This window comes from Falco peregrinus, chromosome 3 (genome assembly GCF_023634155.1).
Source record: "Falco peregrinus isolate bFalPer1 chromosome 3, bFalPer1.pri, whole genome shotgun sequence".
In the NCBI taxonomy this organism is placed as follows: domain Eukaryota; kingdom Metazoa; phylum Chordata; class Aves; order Falconiformes; family Falconidae; genus Falco; species Falco peregrinus.
The window spans coordinates 104925963-104946552 of NC_073723.1; the positions used below are offsets into that span (position 1 = coordinate 104925963).

The window sequence follows — 20590 nt, forward strand, 5'->3', positions numbered from 1 at the left end:
CCGAATACACCACGTAGAAATGAATCCAGTTTTGATGCAAAAGCAAAGGGGACAGATGTTCTACTTCTTTTAGAAGTTGTTTCAGTGGCTAACTGCCTTCACTTAGATCTCAGTTTCACTTTTTTTTTTTAAATGTGGATGGTTTTAGTGTTCAACAATAGGTTCTTCACATATGTCTTCTGCATAAATGTCAGTTCCTGTTAAAATCAATTTATAAAATACTACACCGACTAACTTAAGATGATCTCTTACCTTTCAGACAAACTCGAAAGATGCCAATTTGAAACTCTTGCATTGTACAACCTGTTTTCCCAAGCTCAACTTTTATGCCTCTTCTCTGTGTTACATACCATTTTCCAAGAACTTAAGATTCTGAGAACTGAACTAAGCATAATACTGCAGCATCTGTCTCATTAATGACATGAAATAATGTCTCAATTCCTGTTCGTTACTATACTGTACATAGATTCAAGGATGAAGTTACTCCCTTTCGTTACGACATCACACCAACCTCTCCACCATTACATCTAAAGCCTCCTCAGTCATCGTTTACCACAGATACAGTTCCCACGTATGAGACAATGGGCTCCACTTCATCATCCTAATCGGGTTTTGGAGTACTGCAGTAACGCACATTTTACTTGAATAGGCTTTACCTGACTGCTCAACTCTCACTAACGTTTATCACTGTCAAACATCTCACAACTTCCAGGTTCGTAGCTGTTGCATTCGCTTCCATATAATCAGGAGAACTACTGAACAGAATCCTTCCTGGCACCTTCCCCGGTGGAGCTGTGCATGGGGTGTGCCGTGGAGCAGTTTGGCTCCAGCCGAGTTCAAAACTCAGCAGATCCCCATCTCAGCCCAGAAAGCTGGTAGCCCAACTTTTGTGGTGCCTTTCAGCTGGCTACCGGGGCAGTGTGAGAACAACAAACAGAAATCCTTCCTGGCACCTTCTCTGGTCGAGCTGTGCATGGCATGTACCCAACCCTAACCCCTACCCCTAACCCCTAAACCTAAATGCTAACCCTAACCCTAAAACCTAATCAAAACCCTAAACCCTAACCATAACCCTAAACCCTAACCCTAAACCCTAAACCCTTAACCCTAACCCTAACCCTACACTAACCCGCCGACAGCGGGGCCCCTCACCGCCGCCCTCACCTGGCAGGGCAGCCAGCAAACCCTGCCGACGGTCTCGATGCCGCCCTAGCAGGACACCCGCCACCGCCTTCACCCGGCAGGGCAGCCACCGAACCCCGCCGACGGGTGCGATGCCGCCTTAGTGGGGACCCCCGCTGCTGCTCTCACCCGGCAGGGCAGCCACGGAACTCTGCTGACGGGCTCGATGCCAGCCCCAGTGGGGCCCCCCACCTCCGCCCTCACCCGGCAGGGCAGCCAGCAAACCCTGATGACGGGCTCGATGTTGCCCCAGCGGGGCCCCCCCGCCGCCACCCTCACCCGGCAGGGCAGACAGCGAAACCCCCAAGGGGGTGATGCCGGCCCTAGTGGGGCCCCACCATTGCCGCCCACACTTTGCAGGGCAGCCAGTGAACCCCGCCGATGGGCTCGATGCTGCCCTAGCAGGGCCCCCCGACGCCAACCTCACCCTGCAGGGCAGCAAGTGAACTCTCTTGACAGGCTCGATGACGCCCTAGCAGGGCCCCCCACCGCCGCCCTCACATGGCAGGGCAGCCAGCGAACCCCGCCGACGAGCTCCATGTTGTACTAGCGGGGCTGCCCGCCCCCGCCCTCACCTGGCACAGCAGCCATCGAACCCTGCCGACGGGCCCGATGCTGGCCTTGCAGGGCCCCCCGCTAACGCCCTGGCCCGGGAGGGCAGCCAGCAAACCCCGCCGATGGGATCAATGCTGCCTTAGTGGGGCCCCCCGCCGCCGCCCTCACCCGGCAGGGCAGCCAGTGAGCTCTGTCAACGGGCTCGACGCCGCCCTTGCGGGGCCCCCCGCTAACGCCCTCAACCTGCAGGGCAGCCAGTAAACCCCACCGACGGGCACGATGACGCACTAGCGGGGCCCCCCCCGCCGCCGCCCTCACCCGGCAGGGCAGCCAGGGAACCCTCCCAACAGGCTCAATGCTGGCCTAGCAGGGTCCCCCGCCGCCTGAACTCGAACCCAAACCTTGACCCTAAACTCTTACCCTAACTCTAACCCTAACCCTAACCCTAACCTTAACCTGAACCCTTACCCTAACCCTAAACCAAACCCTTATCCAAAGCCTAACCCTAACCCTAACCCTAACCCGAAACCTAACCCAAACCCTAACCTTAACCCTAAAATCTTACCCTAACTCTAACCCTAACCCCTGACTCTAACCCTAACCCTAAGGGTAACCCGAACCCAAACCCTAACACTAACCCTAACTCTTTACCCAAATTCTTTACCCTACCTCTAACCCTAGCACTAACCCCTAACCCTAATCCTAACCCTAACCCTAAATTTAAGAGGCATCTAACCCTAACCCGAAGCCGAACCTGAACCCTAATGCTAACCCTAACCCTTACTCTACCCTGACTCTAAGAGCCTAACCCTAACCCTAACCATAAAAGGCTAACACTAACCCTAACACTAACCCTAAGAAGAGTCTAATCCTAACCCTAACCCGAACTATAACCATAACCCTAAACATAACCCTAACCCGAAGCTGAACTCGAACCCTAACCTTAACCCTAAACTCTAACCCTAACCCCTAACACTAATCCTAACACTTAACCTAACCCTAACCCGAACTGTAATCCTAACCCTAATCCTAACCAGAACGCTAACCCTAAGCCTAAGCCTAAACCTAACCCTAACACTAACCTTAACCCTAACCCTAAGAGGATAATCCTAACCCTAACCCTAACCCTCAACCAAACTGTAACACGAACCCTAACTCTAACACTAACCCGAACCAAACCCCTAATCTTAACCCTAAACTATTACCCTAACTCTAACCCTAAACCTAACCCCTAACCCTAACCCTAACCTGAACCCTAACATGAATCCTAACCCAAACCCGAAACCGAAACCCAAACTTAACCCTAAACACTTACCCTAACCCTAACCCGAATCCTAATCCTAACCCTAATCCTAACTCTAATCCTGAGGCGTCTAACCCTAACACTAACCCTAAGAGGCTAAAAGTAACCATAACCCTAACCCTTACCCTAAACCTAACCCTAACCTAAGACTGACCCTGACCCTAACCCTAACCCTAACCCTTAAAACTAATCCTAACCCTAACCCTAAATCTTAACCCTAAGCCTAACCCCTAAGCCTAACCCTTAAGCCTAACCCTAACCCTAACCCGTACCCTAACCCTAACCCGAACCTGAAACCTAACCTTAACTGTAAACTCTTACCCTAACTCTAACTCTAACCCTAACACCTAACCCTAATCCTAACCCCAGCCCTAACTCTTTACCCTAACCCTAACCTTAACCCTAATCCGCACCCTAACCCGAACCCGAACCCGAAACCTAACCTTAACTGTAAACTCTTACCCTAACCCCTAAGTCTAAACCTAACGCTAACCCTAACCCTAACCCTAGCACTAAACCTAACCCTAACACTAAGAGGATAATCCTAAACCCTAACCCTAAGACGCTAACCCTAACCCTAACCCTGACCCTAACCCTAACCCTAACCCTAACCCTAAACTCTTTAACCTAACTCTAACCCTAACCCTAACCCCTAACCCTAACCTTAACCCTAAGACTGCAACCCTATAACCTAGCCCTAACCCTAACCCTAACCCTAACCCTAACCCTGACCCTAACCCTAACCCTAACCCTAAACTCTTTAACCTAACTCTAACCCTAACCCTAACCTTAACCCTAAGACTGCAACCCTATAACCTAGCCCTAACCCTAACCCTAACCCTAACCCTAACCCTAACCCTAACCCTAACCCTGACCCTAACCCTAACCCTAAACTCTTTAACCTAACTCTAACCCTAACCCTAACCTTAACCCTAACCTTAACCCTAAGACTGCAACCCTATAACCTAGCCCTAACCCTAACCTTAACCTGAACCCTAACCCGAACCCGAACCCGAACCCTAATCCAAACCCTAACCCTTAACTCGAACCCGAACCCTAACCTTAACCCGAACCCCTAGCCCTAACCCCTAACCCCTAACCCTAACCCTAACCCTTAACTCTTACCCTAACCCTAACCCTAACCCCTAACTCTAACCGTTACCCTAACCCGTACCCTAACCCTAACCCGAACCCTAACCTTAACCCTAAACTCTTACCCTAACTCTAACCCTAACTCTAACCTAAGCCTGACCCTAACCCTAACCCTAACCCCTAACCCTAACCCTAAGCCTAACCTTAGCCCTAACCCCTAACCCCTAGCCCTAACCCTAACCTTAACCCTAACCCCTAACCCCTAACCCTTAACCCTAACCCTAAGCCTAACCTTAACCCTAACCCCTAACCCCTAGCCCTAACCCCTAACCCCTAACCCTAAGCCTAACCCTAACCTTAACCCTAACCCCTAACCCCTAACCCTAACCCTAACCCCTAACCCTAACCCTAAGCCTAACCTTAGCCCTAACCCCTAACCCCTAGCCCTAACCCTAACCTTAACCCTAACCCCTAACCCTAACCCCTAACCCCTAACCCTAAGCCTAAGCCTAACCTTAACCCTAACCCCTAACCCCTAGCCCTAACCCTAACCCTAACCCCTAACTCTAACCGTTACCCTAACCTGTACCCTAACCCTAACCCGAACCCTAACCTTAACCCTAAACTCTTACCCTAACTCTAACCCTAACCCTAACCTAAGCCTAACCTTAACCCTAACCCTAACCCCTAACCCTAACCCTAAGCCTAACCTTAACCCTAACCCCTAACCCCTAACCCTAGCCCTAACCCCTAACCCTAACCCTAACCCTAACCCTACCCCTAACCCTAACCCTAACCCGCATGTGTAGCAGCGCTCCTGGCACACTCCGGGCGGTCCATGCGCAGGACCGGCCTGTCGCTGGGGGCGGGGTTTGTGCCTACGTATGCGCGTTACGGGACCCGCTTGTAGCGCGTGTAGCGGCGCTGCCGGCAGAGCAGGCGCAGTGCGTGCCGGGAAGCGGCTGCGCGGCAACCGCCCGCGTGCTGGTCACGCCGTCGGCAGAACCTGTCCCGCGCGGAGGACACACGTTTGAGCCCCGTGGTCTGTTACCAATCTTTGGTCGCTAGATGGCAGCAGCGCTCCACGCAAACTAAGGGCGGCGCATGTGCAGAATCGGCTTGACGGCTGGGGGCTGGGGTTGTGGCTGCGTACCTATGGGCTGTACATATGGGCGACGCATACGGCCCCGGCCCGTTTCCGGCCCACACGGCGTGCTGGAGCGGTGGTGGCAGTGCGGGGCCTTCGCCGGGAGCCTGGAAGGCTTTCGGGCCGGGACGTGCAGCGCTGCGCTGGGTGAGCGGTCGGGCTGAGGGCGGCCGGGGGCCGGTGGGCGAGCCCGGGCGTGGCCGTCGGGCAGCGGCCGCCTGGGGGGGACGTGGCGGGCTGGCACTCCGCCACGGCAGGGAGCGCCTGGTGCCGGCGGCGGGCGGGCTGAGGCGGGCGGCCCGGCCTGGGACCGGCGGGGCTGCCGGCGGTTCTCGTCTCCCCGGCAGTGACGGTGGTCAGCGGGCTGCTCACCGTGCTGCCTTTTTTTTTTTTTCTCGGAGCTGCGCCGCTACCTCAGCGAGGAGGCGAGGAGCGGCGGCGGGGCGGCCCCGGTGCTCTCTTGCGGCGGCGGGGCCCGGGAGGGGGGTCGGCCCGCGGCGCCCTGCCGGCCCCCCGCCGCCTCCGGGCTGCCCGGGCAGCCGCCGCAGCCGCCGCAGCTCTGCGCGGGGCTTTGTCTTTCCCCCAGCCGCTGGCCGGGCCGTGGCAGCGGGTTGGGGCTGCCGCCCCCCGCGGGCCGCAGGGGCTGCCTTGGGGCCTGCGGTAACGCTGTCTCGGGGGGTGGCTCAGGAGCCTCTTCCCGTCTCTGCGAGCGGGCAGGGGAAGGAAAAGAAAGCCAGCAGTGGAATCCCCACCCCTCGCCCCCGATTGCTTAACTGCCGGGGAGGGTTGGGAGGCAGCAGCTCGGGTGTCTCGCTGATCCTGTGTCGTGACAGTCAGCTCCTGGGCCGGAGCAGCCGAGGGGAAGAGGCCTTTGGATTTGCTTCCCAGTGAAACGGGGCTCTCTTGCTTTTTCTTTTTACCTAGGTTCATCCGGAATTGTACGTTGACAAATCAAGGGGAGCGAAACTGAAGGTCAATCTAGATGTTACTTTTCCACATATGCCTTGTGCTTGTGAGTCGGACTGCTGACTCCGGAGGGATAACTTTTGTACTTCCCGAGGGCCCACGAGGCTCCCAGTGCTGCGCTGCTGCTTGGGCAACAGCCGGGAGGAATTGGTGGTCCCTCGTGGTTACGCAGCCAGGCCCGCTGGGCGCTTAAACCAGCTCATCCAGTCAGGCAATATTATTTTTCTAGATTGTAAATGAGCCTGAGGTATAAACCCACTTACATTTCTGTATGGCGGTGTACTTTGTCAGGGAGCTTAGTCATACTGACAGACCTGGCACAGAGTTCCCTTGGGACTCCAGATTTGACTGTCTCGTTGAAAGGCGCGAGAGCCTGCTTTGGAAGTCACTTGGCAAGGCACAGCTTTGCCGTGATTTTTGTACTTGAATTCTGACTGTAATGCCAGTGCCACGTGTTAGCCTTTCTCCAGCAGTTATAAAAGCAGAATGAGCGTTAAGAATCTGCTTACCTTGTAACTAAATTCAAAACAAAGTTGCGGGATGAAGTGACTGGAAGTCTTGCAAATCTGACTGGGTATTGCTGCCGTGCATGTTATCTGCCTGTCTACCGATCGTTCCTGCCTCTTGTTCTGTTGTAATTCCTTTGGGTAAGGCGTTGGGCTCTAAATGTAGTGCATCTTGACTTCCTCCTGACCCTCCAAGATGTTATCGGTCTTTGCCTTCCTCACGTTTAACAGGGTGTGGGAAGGCCAGAGAGACTGGAAGCCTTGGCTGTTCCGTGTGGAGAAGCTGTCAGCCTTCTAAGAGAGCATGTAGCCAGCAAGCGCATCGCGGTGCTTCGATACCAAGCTGATACCACAGGCCTCAATCTTTTTTTTTGTGAAAAGGGATCACAAGGAAATGTGCTGATGTTGAAGGGAGGAAGGTGGCGGGGGAAGAGGTAAGAGGCAGCTTTCAACCCATTTTAGGCTTAACTCCTGTGTTCCTGAAAATGGTTCTGGGTTTGAGGGCTTTGCTTTTGGCTTTTTGCCTTAAGCGCGTCTGCCTTTCAGGGTAACGCTTTCTTGGAAGTTGGAAACGGTCCTTCTGGGACACCAAACCAAACCCCATACCTGGGAACGCCATTTAGTGTGCTGCACCATGCGTTTTATTCCCTGTCAGTCACTTGACCCTAGACGTACATGCTTTCCTGGTTTGGCACGTTCTTACCCTGCTGGCTGAAAGATTCTGTCTTTTCATTTCCTCAGCTTGCCACAGGCCATAACACTTGTGTGTTCATAGACCGCTTTCCTTGCTCGCTGCTTTCAGATTGAGCGTCGATGCCATGGATGTAACAGGAGAGCAGCAGTAGGATGTAGAGCACAAGCCGTTTAAACAACACTTGGATAAAGCTGCCAATCGTGTGACTCCAGAAACCGACAGACACAGTGAGATGCTATTCTGCCATTCTTGGATGGATGCGCTCATAGTCTTTCCATCACTGTGTGCCTGCTGTGAGGTTCATGGGAACAAGGGACGGCTGAATCCAGAGCGCTTTAAACACCACAAACTCTTGAAGAGGGTATAGGACGGCAGTCTGTTACACTGGCAGATGAGACAAGCTCCTGTTTCTTATGCTCAGTACTTTTGCGAGGCAAGTCTTTGCCTGGTCCCTCTGAAATTGCAACAAGGACTCATGGCTGCATTTCAGGAGTAGAGCTGCTGAGTGAATAGGCTTTTCCTACTAGAAATCAAGCAGCTGTTCTGGCAAAACTTGACTTTGGTTGCATCTTTAAATCCTAGGAGGCTGACTGTCCTGGTTTCAGCTGGGATGGAGTTAATTTTCTTCTTAGGAGCTAGTAAAATGCTGTGTTTTGGCTATGATGTGGGAACAATGCTGATAACCGCACTGATGTTTTTAGTTATTGCTGGGTGATATTTTTACTAAATCAAGGACTTTTCAGTTCCTTGGGCCCTGCCAGCCAGAGGGCTGGGGGGAGGCCAGAGACTGGAAAGGGACACAGCCCGGTCAGCTGCCCTGAACCAGCCAGAGGTATTCTGTGGGACGTCATGCTTGGTATAGAAACTTGGAGGGTTAGCTGGAGGGAGATCGATGTGGGGACTGCCTGGGCATCGGTCAGCGGGTGGTGAGCAGTTGTACTGTGCATCACTTGGTGTTGGTGGGGTGTTTTTCTTTCCTTTTCCCTTCCTTTGAATTTTACCCTTTCTTCCCCACCTTTCCATCCCAATTGTTATTATTATTATTGTTATTTCTGTTGTCCTTATCTCTTTATTCTGTTATAAATTATTGTTCTTATCTCAACCCTCGAGTTTTGCATGCCTTTGTGATTGTCCTCCCTACCCCTCTGGGTGATGGGTGTGTGGGGGCAGGGGGGTGGGTGAGCAAGTGGCTGGGTGGTGTTTGGTTGCTGGCTGGGTTTAAACCACGACAATCTGTTTTTTGGCACCTAAGGTGGGGTATCGAAGGGTTGAGATTAACAACAGGTCTAATCAGACTGTGTTAGATTAAATTGTTTGCAGTATGCATTGTATTAAATTAATAGTAATTGGCTACAATGCTGGCTTATCTGTTTTTGAATTTGCTGCCCAATGTTTAAATCTTTAAATCCTGGTAGGCTGACAAATGGGACAAGGTGGTTAGAGGAAAGAGCTTTTCTCCAGGGAAGGCTCCACTGACTTGAGCTTTAAGCCTAAACTATCATCTTACTATCTTTACTTTGTGTGTGTTAATGCATACCTGATAAATACATTTCAGTTAATTTATCAGTTAGTTACAAGTTGGCTATACATAAACCTCTCCTCTGCTTTTTTAATGTGTTGTGTTATGACTTAATGTTGTACTTCAATACAAACCGGGAACGATTCTGGTAGTGTTGCAATCTAATGGTAATAATGCATCGTCTTTTCTTGTCTGTGAACAGAAGGGAATCAAGCCGACTGTCGCAGTTCTGCCAGGCAGGGTGGACACCTGAACAGCTTTGGTCTCAATGCCCACGCCTGGGCCCAGCCCAAGAAACGACTGGCTCCTTCAGTAATTTGGCCATAAGGTATTAACTGGTTGTGTGGGAAGGCGCCTAAACAATACTGTCTGTTCTTTGCTTCGGTATGTCTGATCTGTAATGGATTCTTAAACATTGGGTGTTGAAGGAGGCTTGGAGAGGCTGTGCTGGTCCCTGGCCAGCAGTCCGTGCCCTGTGGCAGGGGCTGGGGTCTGCGGGCGAGCAGAGCCACGGTGTGCAGGGGCGCAGCCCGGCCCCCGCTGAGTCACTCTGCTGGCTGCTCCGGGGAGGCTGCTTTGAGCAGCGCTTTTGCTTTTGTATTCCTCTTGCTGAGAGGCAATGTTATACTTTTGTTCTCATGAGATTTTGTCACGTTAGCTTTAGGCCCATTTCCCACTTATTAATTAAACCTGGTCTGCGGAGGACTGGAGCTGCCCTTCTCCCACCCCTGCTGTGATGTCACGTGCAGATTTTGTATTTGAAGTCTCAGCTCTGTCATCCAAATTTTGAATGAAGATACTCAGCAGACTAAAGACCAGGGCTGACCCCTGTTCAAATACCTGTCTTGTTTGACAGTCAACCGTCGAGAACTGGGCTCCAAGTGCAGTATTTTATGAACCCACTCAAGCCACCCGCCTTATGGTAATTACAGCATGACAGTATTTCCCTTGTTTGCTTATAGGAAAGTTTCATGGAATAGGGTTATGGGTCCTGAAAAGGTTAGGATACAGCCCATCCCCTGCTTCCCTCTTCTTCACTGATCCAGTTATTCTCTTAAAGGAATTAGAATGGTATGCCACTACTGGCTCTTGGGGGGGGGGGGGGGGAATGAATGGCGACTGTTTTCTAGTGCTGTGTTACTTTTCAGGTGTTTGTACATCTGTTTTGGTGTCCCATTCACCTACCCCGTGGTTCATCCTAGTATCTTTTCATGTTGAGTTGAGGCTGACTGATGTGTCCCTCACTGCTGCTCCTTTTGCTATAGGAGCAGGCAGATAGGGCAAGTAAGAAGCAGCGGTAAAAGTGCTGAGCAGAGGATTTGGTTTTCCCTTTCCCAGCCATCCCTTTGGCTTGCTTTGTGACTTACTCCCTGCCCCTTTATTACCTCTTCTTTAAGAAAAGATAGGTATTTACCTCACTGCCATAACGTGAGTTTTAATGAACTCACAGCTGAACAAAGCAGAACAGACCTAGCACAGATAGTTCTGTCATTCATTGGCGTGTTTTAGGCAGGTAAAAGGAGAGGAGGTTTACCCTGGAGACCTTTCTTCCCTAGTTGTTCAGCCTCTGACACCACCACCTATGCATCGCCTGCCTCAGTCCTACATTTCTTCTCAGGGTTGTGCAGATTATCAAGGCATATAGGTTGTGTGACGTCTTGATTTTTGAGCCTTGCTTCTTTGGGAGAGATGCCCTTGTCTGCACTAGGGGTGAGGCATGTGTCACTGTAAACCTGCACCAAGAGCTGGACGCTTGGCCATCCTAACATGAGGTGTCTTGAAATAGATCTGCATCAGTCATGGCAGTCTATACATGTCCAAGATATTAGGAAGAACTATAAGAAAGCAAATGCAGCGTAGTAGTGTATTCTGCACGTACACACCACACCTGTGGTGTTCTAAAGCAGCCTTCTGCTTTCAGCCTCCCAGGCAACGTTACTTGTACAGGACTGTGCCTTTTTGTGATGGTTCGCAGGCTCATTCAGTCTCTTACTGAGCCCTTCTTTTATGGATGGGTGCTTTTTCTATCATAGGTGATGATCAGGGCTTGTATGTAAATCTAGGGGCTGGAGTTTGACAGGTAATCTCAGTGGAGCAACAGTAGTGGGTAACAGGTAAACTGAAGCCTGGAAAAGGCAAGAGCATGCCTGCAATTTCAGGCAGTGAGGGTTGTAAAGAGGCTGTGTAAGGACACTGGTGATGACTAATATATTGTCTAATCCTCTCTAGATACAGACTTGTGTGGTTTACAGCACAAAATAGTGTGTCAGCACAGGATACAGATGCGTTTCCACAAGTCATGACGAAACAAGCTGGCTTGCCTTTACAATTCTTTTATCAAAGCATTTCCAGTTCCCATTTTGAGGTTAGAGGCTAATGATAAGTATCACTTCAGGAACACTACATGGTGCTCAGCAAAAATGATACTCAATTGAAAAACAAAACAAACAAAAAAAACCTGTTGCAGCTCATGACGTGTCCAAACCTCAGCACAGCACCTGAGGGACCATCAGCACTCAGACTCTCATGGAGAGGAAGGCAAAATGGCAGTTTATTGAAAGACACAGGCACTTATATACTAGTAGCAGAGCCAGCCCCTTCGTGGGCAGTTTTCTACTTAGTTCCTACGTTTCCGTCACAACATGTGATCTTCCACATCGCCACATCCCTATGCTACTACAAAAACCCACACCCGTGAAAGAGTGTCTATTTTGGCTTGAGAGTATTAAGTAACCTGGGATAACAGCTGAAAACACTTTGTGTATGCCAAAGTAACAGGAATTTTTGTTGCCAGTTTGGATTTGGGGAATATACAGAACTGAGGATCAGTCCTCAGTTCAGAACTTCGATGCTAACTTGCCTGGGGGACCCTCCTATACTTTTTTTGTATTTAATCAGTGAAAACTGCTGGCTGGGAATTGATTTGGAGAATCATACCCAGAAACACCTTTCTCTGAAAGGCAGCAGTAGCAGCAGTTCAGTAGAAAGGATAAACAGCTGGATGGTTTGATCCCAAGCATGCTTATAGGTGTCTTCTGACACTGAATATCGGTCTAAGACCCAGATTACTAGAAATGCTGTCCTTCCAGGCTTTAATAATAATCTAAACATTTCTATAGGTATTCTATTAATTAGGATACATAGGGGTGTTTATTGACCATTGAGAAATAAGTCCATTGTTTATCAATATTGCTGTGTTGTTGGCCACTTCAGCTTGCTAGAATTTGCCACTTTTAGTTTGAGGGCAGAACTCTGTGGTTCTTATGCCTATTCCAAGAATTCACAAGGGAGAATAAAAGGCAGTGTGTTGTTTTGGGGTAGGGTTTTTTTATTTGGTTTGGTGGTCTTTTTTGGTTGTGATTTGTTTTGTTTTTTAAAGCAGAAACCACATCAGACACACTGTCGTATCTTAGTCTTAGTCACCTCCTCATTTGCTGGCTAGTTCTGTGCAAACATGCTGCGTTAAAATGACAGTCTCTCTCGGTCTGCCGTTACGGAGCCGAGGCAGTTGGAGCTGTGATTCCAAAGAGAGCCTATGTCCTTTATTTCATTTGTTTCCTATTAGCTGTAGCATAGTCACTGGACAGCACTGAAGGATGCTTTACTAAATATCCTGTCCTATTTTTATTTACCTGATCGCCTTAACGACACAGAAACCATTAGGAACAGCCTTCAGCAATAAGTATTTAGACCCTGTTCAGAGCTTTGAGCACAGCCATGTGAGTTATCTGCTCTGTTTCTCTGTGCTGCTTCAAATTTAAGTTTTTAGAGTAAATGTGGAGTGCGATCAAGTACATTTTGGAGCAATCTGCAGGCACTGCTTTTAGAGCCCGTGACAAACTGCAAATGTGAAATAATGCCTCCTGCGCCGCTCATCTGCATGGGAAGCTGTGGGAGCAGCACTAAGCGAGGGTTGAGGGCAGGAGGCTTGAGGCTTCTGCTTCTTGCCTACAAGTAACAAGCCTGGCCCCAACCAGGGACTGGGTCTCTGTGGAGGAGTTTTCCCTGCCTGCCGTGTCCAGTTCCTGTAGCCTCTGGGGAAGGACAGCTTCTGCAGCTCCCTCTGTGCTGACGCTGCAGGCAGCAGCTGAACCAGCCGCGGCCTGGAGCCTATAAAGAGGATCGGAGAAGCGTACTGAGTTTTCCGATGTCCCATCCCAAGCTAGGTGCTCCCTTGTTTTCGGGCCAAGGGCTCTGAGGATCTGTGCTGAACTCTTTACAGTTTATTGAGTCTCCTGTGACCAAATGTGGTGATGACCCTGCTTCATCAAGACGAAGGATGACTGATGCTAACTAGTCATGTCCAGTGGAAGCCTGTGGGAGTTAACATGGGCGTAGAGAGTTCTTTAATCCAATACTTGGTGGCACGAACTGCTTTAATTTTGACTTAAATGAGACCAGGCACTTGGTATGCAAACTGTAGAGGCGTTCTGCTTACAAGCAAAGCATTTGGTTTTAAAGAAACTCAACAGGCAGTATAAATAAAGTAAGCAAGCTGAACTGTAAAAAAAAAAAAAATAAAAAAAATAAATCAGTGAAGCTATCAAAGAACTATGTGTACCCTCTAGAAGTTCAGCTAGCGAACGTACCAATGGGTGAGATTTGTCCATTTTTCTTGGTGGAAAAATTTCTGCCCTGTGAGCCCTGAGGATGGCTCTGATAGCAGGGAGAGGCAGTTTCTGCCACTGTGCAGAAGGGTGATGCTTCTGCTTTCCTGGCTGGGTTTGGTAGTGCTGTCAGTGGTGATTGTGTGGCTCTACCAAGATCAGTCATTTGAAATGTTGCCACTTGTTACGTATAATTGGTGGCTCTGGTCTGGTGGGAAGCTAGATCTGCCCTTCACGCCGTGTGACAGGCTATCAAGACCATGTGTCAGACTGGTTATGCCTTTACTGGTGGCTGTAGACAGAAAATCAGAGGGCAAGTGCTGCTCCTCACATTCACTCTTTCCACCTTTTTGCAGGCTCTGTGAGAGAGCACCTAGATGTGTTTGAAACATCTGGGAATGAAGCAGACATGGCTTTGCCACCTCCGTCAGGATCTCGGAAGGGGAAAATAGCAAGAGAAGTTACCAAAGCCCCAGCAGAATTGGGACAGGGGAGATGGGAGCTCCCAATAGGGTTGGACATTTGGGAATTGTGTGCCAGACAAGTACAGAATAAATGCTGCATGTGAAGCAAAGACACCATAAGGTAAGGAGTGAGTGAAGGGCGTGTTTGTATGGGAAAGAGCAGTCTGAAGGCACGAAAGGAAAAATGGTTGAACACAAGGATAAAATAAATGAAAGCATAAAGCAAAAGCAATAAAACAAAAGTAGTAGGTAATGTTTATTTGGAGGGGAGTGTGTGTGTGTAAACCCCAAGCATTAGGAATAGCCTGCAATTTCCAGAAAAAAACACCCTCAAAAAGGGCAGGCCGAGGGGAGAAAAAAAGAGAGACTGTGGTCTAGGAGAAACACCTAAGAACAGGCAAAGAACCTGGAAAGGGCATGAGGTTTAGCGAAACTTTGAGTTGCCACTAGCAGCAGGGATGTCCACTGCTAGCCTGTACAAATGTGTGATCATATATATGTATAAAATAATATATAAATGATTATTAAAAAAACCATGATCACATAGTAGTGACATGGCCTCTCCTCTTTCTCCTTTTGGTCCCTGTGCTCCCCTAATACATCTGCCTAGTCTAGGCTCTGGTCTTGCCCCATCGCCAGGGTGTTTGTGCTGTGGCCAGGCTGAAGGATCCTTAGTTTCTATTGTGCTTGTGGTGGTTCAGTGTGGTACAAATAATGGATATAAGCTGATTATTAATGTAAGCTATGTTGTCATAGGGACGCTGAGGAAACTGACTTATAAAGCAAAGGTTTTCAAAGAAAATATTTACCAAAGAGCGTTCTCTGTTGATGTGTTCCATACCTTGGAAATGGAGAATGACTGTTAAAGAAAAACTTGAGTAAAGCAAGAATAAAAGAAAAACATGTGCCAGGTGCACACTATTGCCAAACAAAGAACTTCAAACTTGATGACAAAGCTGTATCTAAGCTTGCATGATGAAATGTGAAGCTGGATAAACGCAGCTTGGGTTTCATTTATTGTTTAATGTCTACTCTGTCCAGCATCATAAAGATCTTAAAGCTGAGCCAAGTTTTGTGAGACCATGGGTGAGTTATAGTTTCTGATGGAAACCATGCAAAAAAGGATGGGCTTTCATGCCAAAGCAGACAAAAGTTATGGTTTTGACTGTGTTATGCTTCAAGTTTGGGAGTCTACGCTCAAAGTAAAATACAACTGGGAGACTTCTGGCCAACAGAAGAAAAAGTTAACTGGAGCCGCTGCTTGGTTGCTTACTGCTTTGTTTTTGGGTTAGGTTTTTTTGTTGTTGTTGTTGTTGTGACAGTCTGTAGTCTGCCTTTGTGTTTTTTTTTTTTTATTTACCGCGTTGTCATAAATGAAAATGGAATACAGATTCTGTTCTGCCTTTTGTTTCCTTGTTAACAAACGTCTGGAGACCCAGGCTTCTATAATAACTAAGCCTTAGCAAGTAGGTCTTGCTCTACAGTGTCTCTTGGGAATGGTTATATTACTACTGGCTCTGCTCTAGAGGAGGAAGTCAGCTCAGCTTGTGTTTTCCCGTTGCAGATGTTGTCCTGGAGAAGGCCATGCATAAGTGCATTCTGAAGCTATTGAAGAGCCATATTGAAGCGATGTTGAAAGAATTTCATACTGCAGATGGATCTTGGAAACAACTAAAGGAAAACCTTCAGGTGGTGTGGCAGAGGAATCCTCAGGAACTGGGCGTGTTTGTTCCAACACCAGACTTTGTGGATGTTGAAAAGATTAAAGTCAAGTTCGTGACCATGGAGAAAATGTATTCACCTGAAAAGAAAGTCATGCTGCTGCTGAGAGTTTGCAAATTGATTTATGCTGTTATCGAGAATAACTCAGGTATGGTGCTTCTTGTGGTTCAGGTTCACTGTTTTTCTAAACCTGGGGTTCTGTTTTGGTGGAGGAAATCAGACCACCTGATTCTGCAGATGTGTCTCCTTCTCCTGGAGCTCTTGTAGCATCCTTGCCCTTTTGAGAGGCCTTCTTCCTCTCTTCTTCCTTCCTAATACCTGTGCATCTGGCAGCACATCTTACAAATTCAGTGTGAAGCACCTTAAAAAAAATAAAAACCAATCACCAGCTTTGCTTAACAGTAGGCTTTTGAAGTTGGCTGTCAGAAAGGCTGTCCTGTAAGCCTAGAACTTGACACTGGTTCTAAATCAGTGTTTTCCTGGAAATTGTAATAAAGGATACACCCAGTATTTAGCTATAGTAATTCTGCAGTGTGTATGCAGTATGATAGCTGCGAGGGCTCTGTGTTAATGGCTGGAGGAAAGCAGCCCCTGATCCAGTATTTTTGGCTTGCTGTGCCTCTGAATGTTCTCATTTGGACACTTTCTTTGTGTTTTTGCAAGAGAAACAACATCTATTTCTACGCTGTAGCAAGAGTCCAAAAATGACCTTGAAAGATAGATGGTTAAATGAAACCACAGACCAGTTAAGACCTGCTTGATTAGGCAGTGGCACAATTAAAAAGCTGTGCTGGACAGCATGAATTCATAGGTGCAGCTCTGTTGCCTGACATCTTATCATACACTGCCGTGGTAGGTCACGAGCTAAGGTGAAGCAATGCCGGTGGTAGTGGGAGATTTTTTTTCCCTAAGCATAAGCTGCTGCAGGTGGCTGGCAGTTTGCTTTCGAGCACTGAATCTGCAGCTGGGCCCTGCGCCGATCAGGATGCTTGCTTGCTTTTGAGATTTGAGGTGAATGGTGAAAGCTTGTGGCTGTAAAAGACCCCCAGGCACTTTGGCAAGATTTGGGCAGGAGCGTAGACCTGGCTTATTTCTGTGCAAAATCCTGCATTTTAAAATGAGTATAGGAATCTTTGGCCAAAGTGCTGTAAACTTTTTTTTTTTTTTCCCCATACTGTATTATCACATTGAGTAAGGTATTTCCAACATGCAAAAGAAAAATACTGAGAGGCTGCTGGTGAACAGTTGTACTGAGGGGCTTGGGCTAAGATGCAGCAAATGGTCCTTGGGTTGTCTTGCTTTTGTTGCATGAAGTTTTAAAACATGACATCAAGCCAGCACCTGTTTCTGGTGCCTGCTTTGTCCTGCAGTCTCAGCCAGATAATAGTGTAATACCTGGAGGGTATGCCTTAGCTGGTCTGACTTTCAATATCAGCCCTTCAGTCCTCTGGAGTTTCACCACAGTTTAAATTGGCTCCCGATCTTGATGTTTCAAGTGACCATCACACCACTTCTGCAATGAGCACAGTTTGGCCAGACCCAGAGATCTAGCCACATAGCGTTTTCTAAAGAGAAAGTTTAAATTCAATAAAAGTAAAAGGAACACAGACAGACCTAGGTACAGCAGAGCCTCTGTATGTTAACTTGCGTGCTGCCATTACCAATGATGCTTCACCAGCTAGTTGGGAATTACATGGGGCTTTGCTCACTGGTGTTTCTAACCATGCTCTGTCGAGGAGATGTGCAGAGTTTTCATGTAAAATCTAGTACGCTTTTATATGCAGGCTTCTCTGCTGGGTTTCAGACTTGGAAACTGGTACTTGTGGCTGGATCCTTCCAGAAAGGGGATGTCGTCCCTGCATGTATAAAGAAAATGCCCATTATCTCTTAGCCACTGACAGAAGTGCAGGTGAAGGTCAGGCCAGACTGGCATGGCTGACTTTTGTGAGTTCACCAGTTGAGCTGATGCCAAGGTGAGCCCAGTCTTTAAATTCCCTTGCGTGCCTCAAGGTCTGCATCATCCAATTTGTGCTCGTTAGAAATACAGGATGAAACTGGATGCTGCCCACCAAGTGTCAGATGATGTTCTCTTTGCTGCACATCTGTAATGAGAGGCTCTAGAGTAATACAAACGTACTGGTCAGTAAAGGCAGCAAAATAACGCTTTCCTTTCAAACACCGAAACTGGTAAAAGGGTGTGATTTGTCTATCGCTGCCTGCGTTCTTTTCGAGCCAGGGAGGCTGTATGGGGCTGATGACTTCTTGCCTGTGTTGACATATGTGCTAGCCCAGGGTGATATGCTGGAGCTGTATACTGAAACTGAATACATGATGGAATTGCTGGATCCATCTTTGCTGCATGGAGAAGATAATCAACTTATTTTTATTACAGCTGAGTGGTGGGCTGGGGAAGGGGGATTCTTCCTCACCTCGTTTGAGTAGAAACCTTTTTGACGGAGTCCTATAGTCAACGATGTCGGTAGTGTAACAAGAGAACCTCGTAATTATTTCCACCTTAAAATAAGAGAAGGCTGGTTAGCTTGCAGAGTTACAGGCCCAAGTGACCTGGGAATCTACTGACGTACATAATACCTTAGGAAGGAGTTTGTTGTTTTCAGCCAAGAAGGAGGAGGCATCATGTCTTAGCAAGCAAACGTACGCTGTGCAGGTGCCAAATGTGGTTATCCTTCTGTGCCTGAAAAAGTCCTGAGAGTATGTATGGGTCTGCAGCATTCAATTGAGTGGTGAGACCCGGAATGGGACCCGGGTTAGGTGCTTTGTAAAAACTTCCGGGGGAATTCTCTGCCCCTCTGGGGAAAGTGCTTTGGAGAATGTTGTCCCCCTTAATGATCCTTGCTTATGCCCAATACTTGCTTCTCACAGAGTATTTTTATGAGGCCTAGGAATATGTTTCTTAAGGCACTCTTGAACAATGGCTGAAGTCTGCTAGATAGGCAAGGAAATCTCCCTCCTTTGTTTTCACAGTGGTGGTTTTAACAAAGAGGTATTCTGCAAGCCCTTGGTAGGCCCCAGAACTTATCAGTTTATGAGGAAGTTTCAAAGGTTCTTGTGACCAAGCTCAGCTGTGAGTTTTAAGTATATGTGTATATGTCCCATTTCTGCTATCTCTTGGGTTGCTGAAATTGCTGTATCCTTTTACATGCCGATATGCATGACAGAACTGTGCCAGGTTTCCTCCAGTTCAGTACTAGTCCGTTCCCTGCTTTGTGTGCAGGGTGCATTGTTCAGGAATCTTAGGACAGAAAATACTTGAGATGTGAAGCTAGAGATCATTAACACACTTGAAAGGCAGAAGTATTTACTGGACTGTTAAGTTGTGTTGTTTTTAGTGTAGCAAAAGTTGTTATCTATTGGCTGGCCCTGTCTGTGGCAACTAGCTAAACTATATGGTGCAGGAAAAATTGTTCAGTGCTTTGGGGTTGTGCGGTTCAAATGTAAATGTATTGTCCAATTTGTCTGGTGGGTCTTGCGTGTCTTCCATGTATTGAACTTGTTGCAGAGCTGAAAGCGGAGAGGATGCTGTCGGTAATACAGAAAACACTACTGTGAGCATAGACTGCATCTCTGAATGACTCCACAAATAGACCTGCCTCTTAATCGAACACTCCCACTCAAATAGTTTACTTAAAGAGCAAGAGAAATAAATGACAGCCTGTCTTTTGTTTCTCCTGGTTGCTGAGGACTGTTGCCTCCTGTTGAGACTCCTTTTCCTTTGTGACCTGCAGCTCCTTTTGTACATCAGCAACTCTGTTGTGGCTATAATTTGTTCTCCACTCATGTAATAAAGGTGAAGTCTGGAGAGCTGTACACGTTGCCTCCTGAACACAAGAGGAGGACAACTAACAGAACGATACCTTCAGTTGATGATTTTCAGGGAGAGCTTTGGGCTGAAAAGGAAAAAAAAAACCACCAGGGTATGGTTGTTTTGTTGGAAATCTCCATTTGAGAAGTATGATTCATAATGATTTCCGTGGGGCCACGAGTGGTGTGAAGCAGTGCTGAGAAGATGGCTGCCAAATTTGCCTCTGTTTCAAAGTCTTTCCACTTCATAACAGAGTGTGGTTATGATGGTATAAAGGAAACACTAAATAATGGAGCTTTCCCACAGTCCTTTGTATTTAAGTCGTGCAGAGCGAGGACAGACCAAATCTTATTTTAGATTCAGCTTCTTTGTATGCTTTGCTGTTAAAAAGAACAAACCCAGATTTCCAGTGGTATAAATCGGCACAGCTCCCCAGTAGCGATTGGTGGCTTACCATGAATAATAGAGAGGAGACTTGGGAGAAAAGCTTGCCTACAATTTTAAAGTTTAAGCAAGGAGTAGAGTTCTATACTGTAGATGTCTTCATGTTTGGGGTTTGTTTTGTGGGTTTTTTTCTCCCCCCTCCCATTTCTTATTGCTCTTTCAGAGTAGGGCAGTAACTCCAAGTGAAGAATAACAAAACAGTCGGGATTACTTCATCTTTTAAAACCAGATCTGTATGCCTTTCATATAGGAAGATTGTTACATAGATAGGTATGCTGTTGTCTGTCCAGATGCATCAGTTTGCAGACTGAAGCAAGGAGGATGATGGAATCGAGAAGAAAGGATTTACTCCTTTGTGTCCGGTTGTTTACAGTTCATACCACAGTGCAAAGTTGCTGGAGAGGCTAATGACAACAGTCAGTAAGTTATGATGTAGCTAAGAGCTTGAGAAATGAAGGTATGGGGTCATCAGGAGGTAATTAAACCTTTCAGTTGCGGCTCCTTCTGCTTTATCAGTGTCCATGCAAACAACCACAGCACATGACTGAACAGGAAGGAGCTGGGAA

The 20590-nt window shown here is 47.9% G+C and overlaps 1 protein-coding gene across 3 annotated transcripts in view; it reads left to right on the forward strand.

Annotated features, from left to right (window-relative positions):
- The first annotated feature begins 7191 nt into the window (after positions 1-7191).
- The window catches only part of LOC101915274 (ras and Rab interactor 2-like), an 80601-nt gene continuing 67202 nt past the window's right edge, over positions 7192-20590 (forward strand). Inside the window, exons 1-4 of one of the 3 annotated variants that reach the window (XM_055799518.1) lie at positions 7192-7672; positions 9167-9292; positions 13928-14156; positions 15600-15905. In XM_055799518.1, coding sequence (XP_055655493.1) covers positions 15620-15905 — 286 coding nt within the window. In that variant the 5' untranslated portion in view covers positions 7192-7672; positions 9167-9292; positions 13928-14156; positions 15600-15619. The other 2 variants (XR_008746450.1, XR_008746449.1) reach the window with 2 other exon arrangements.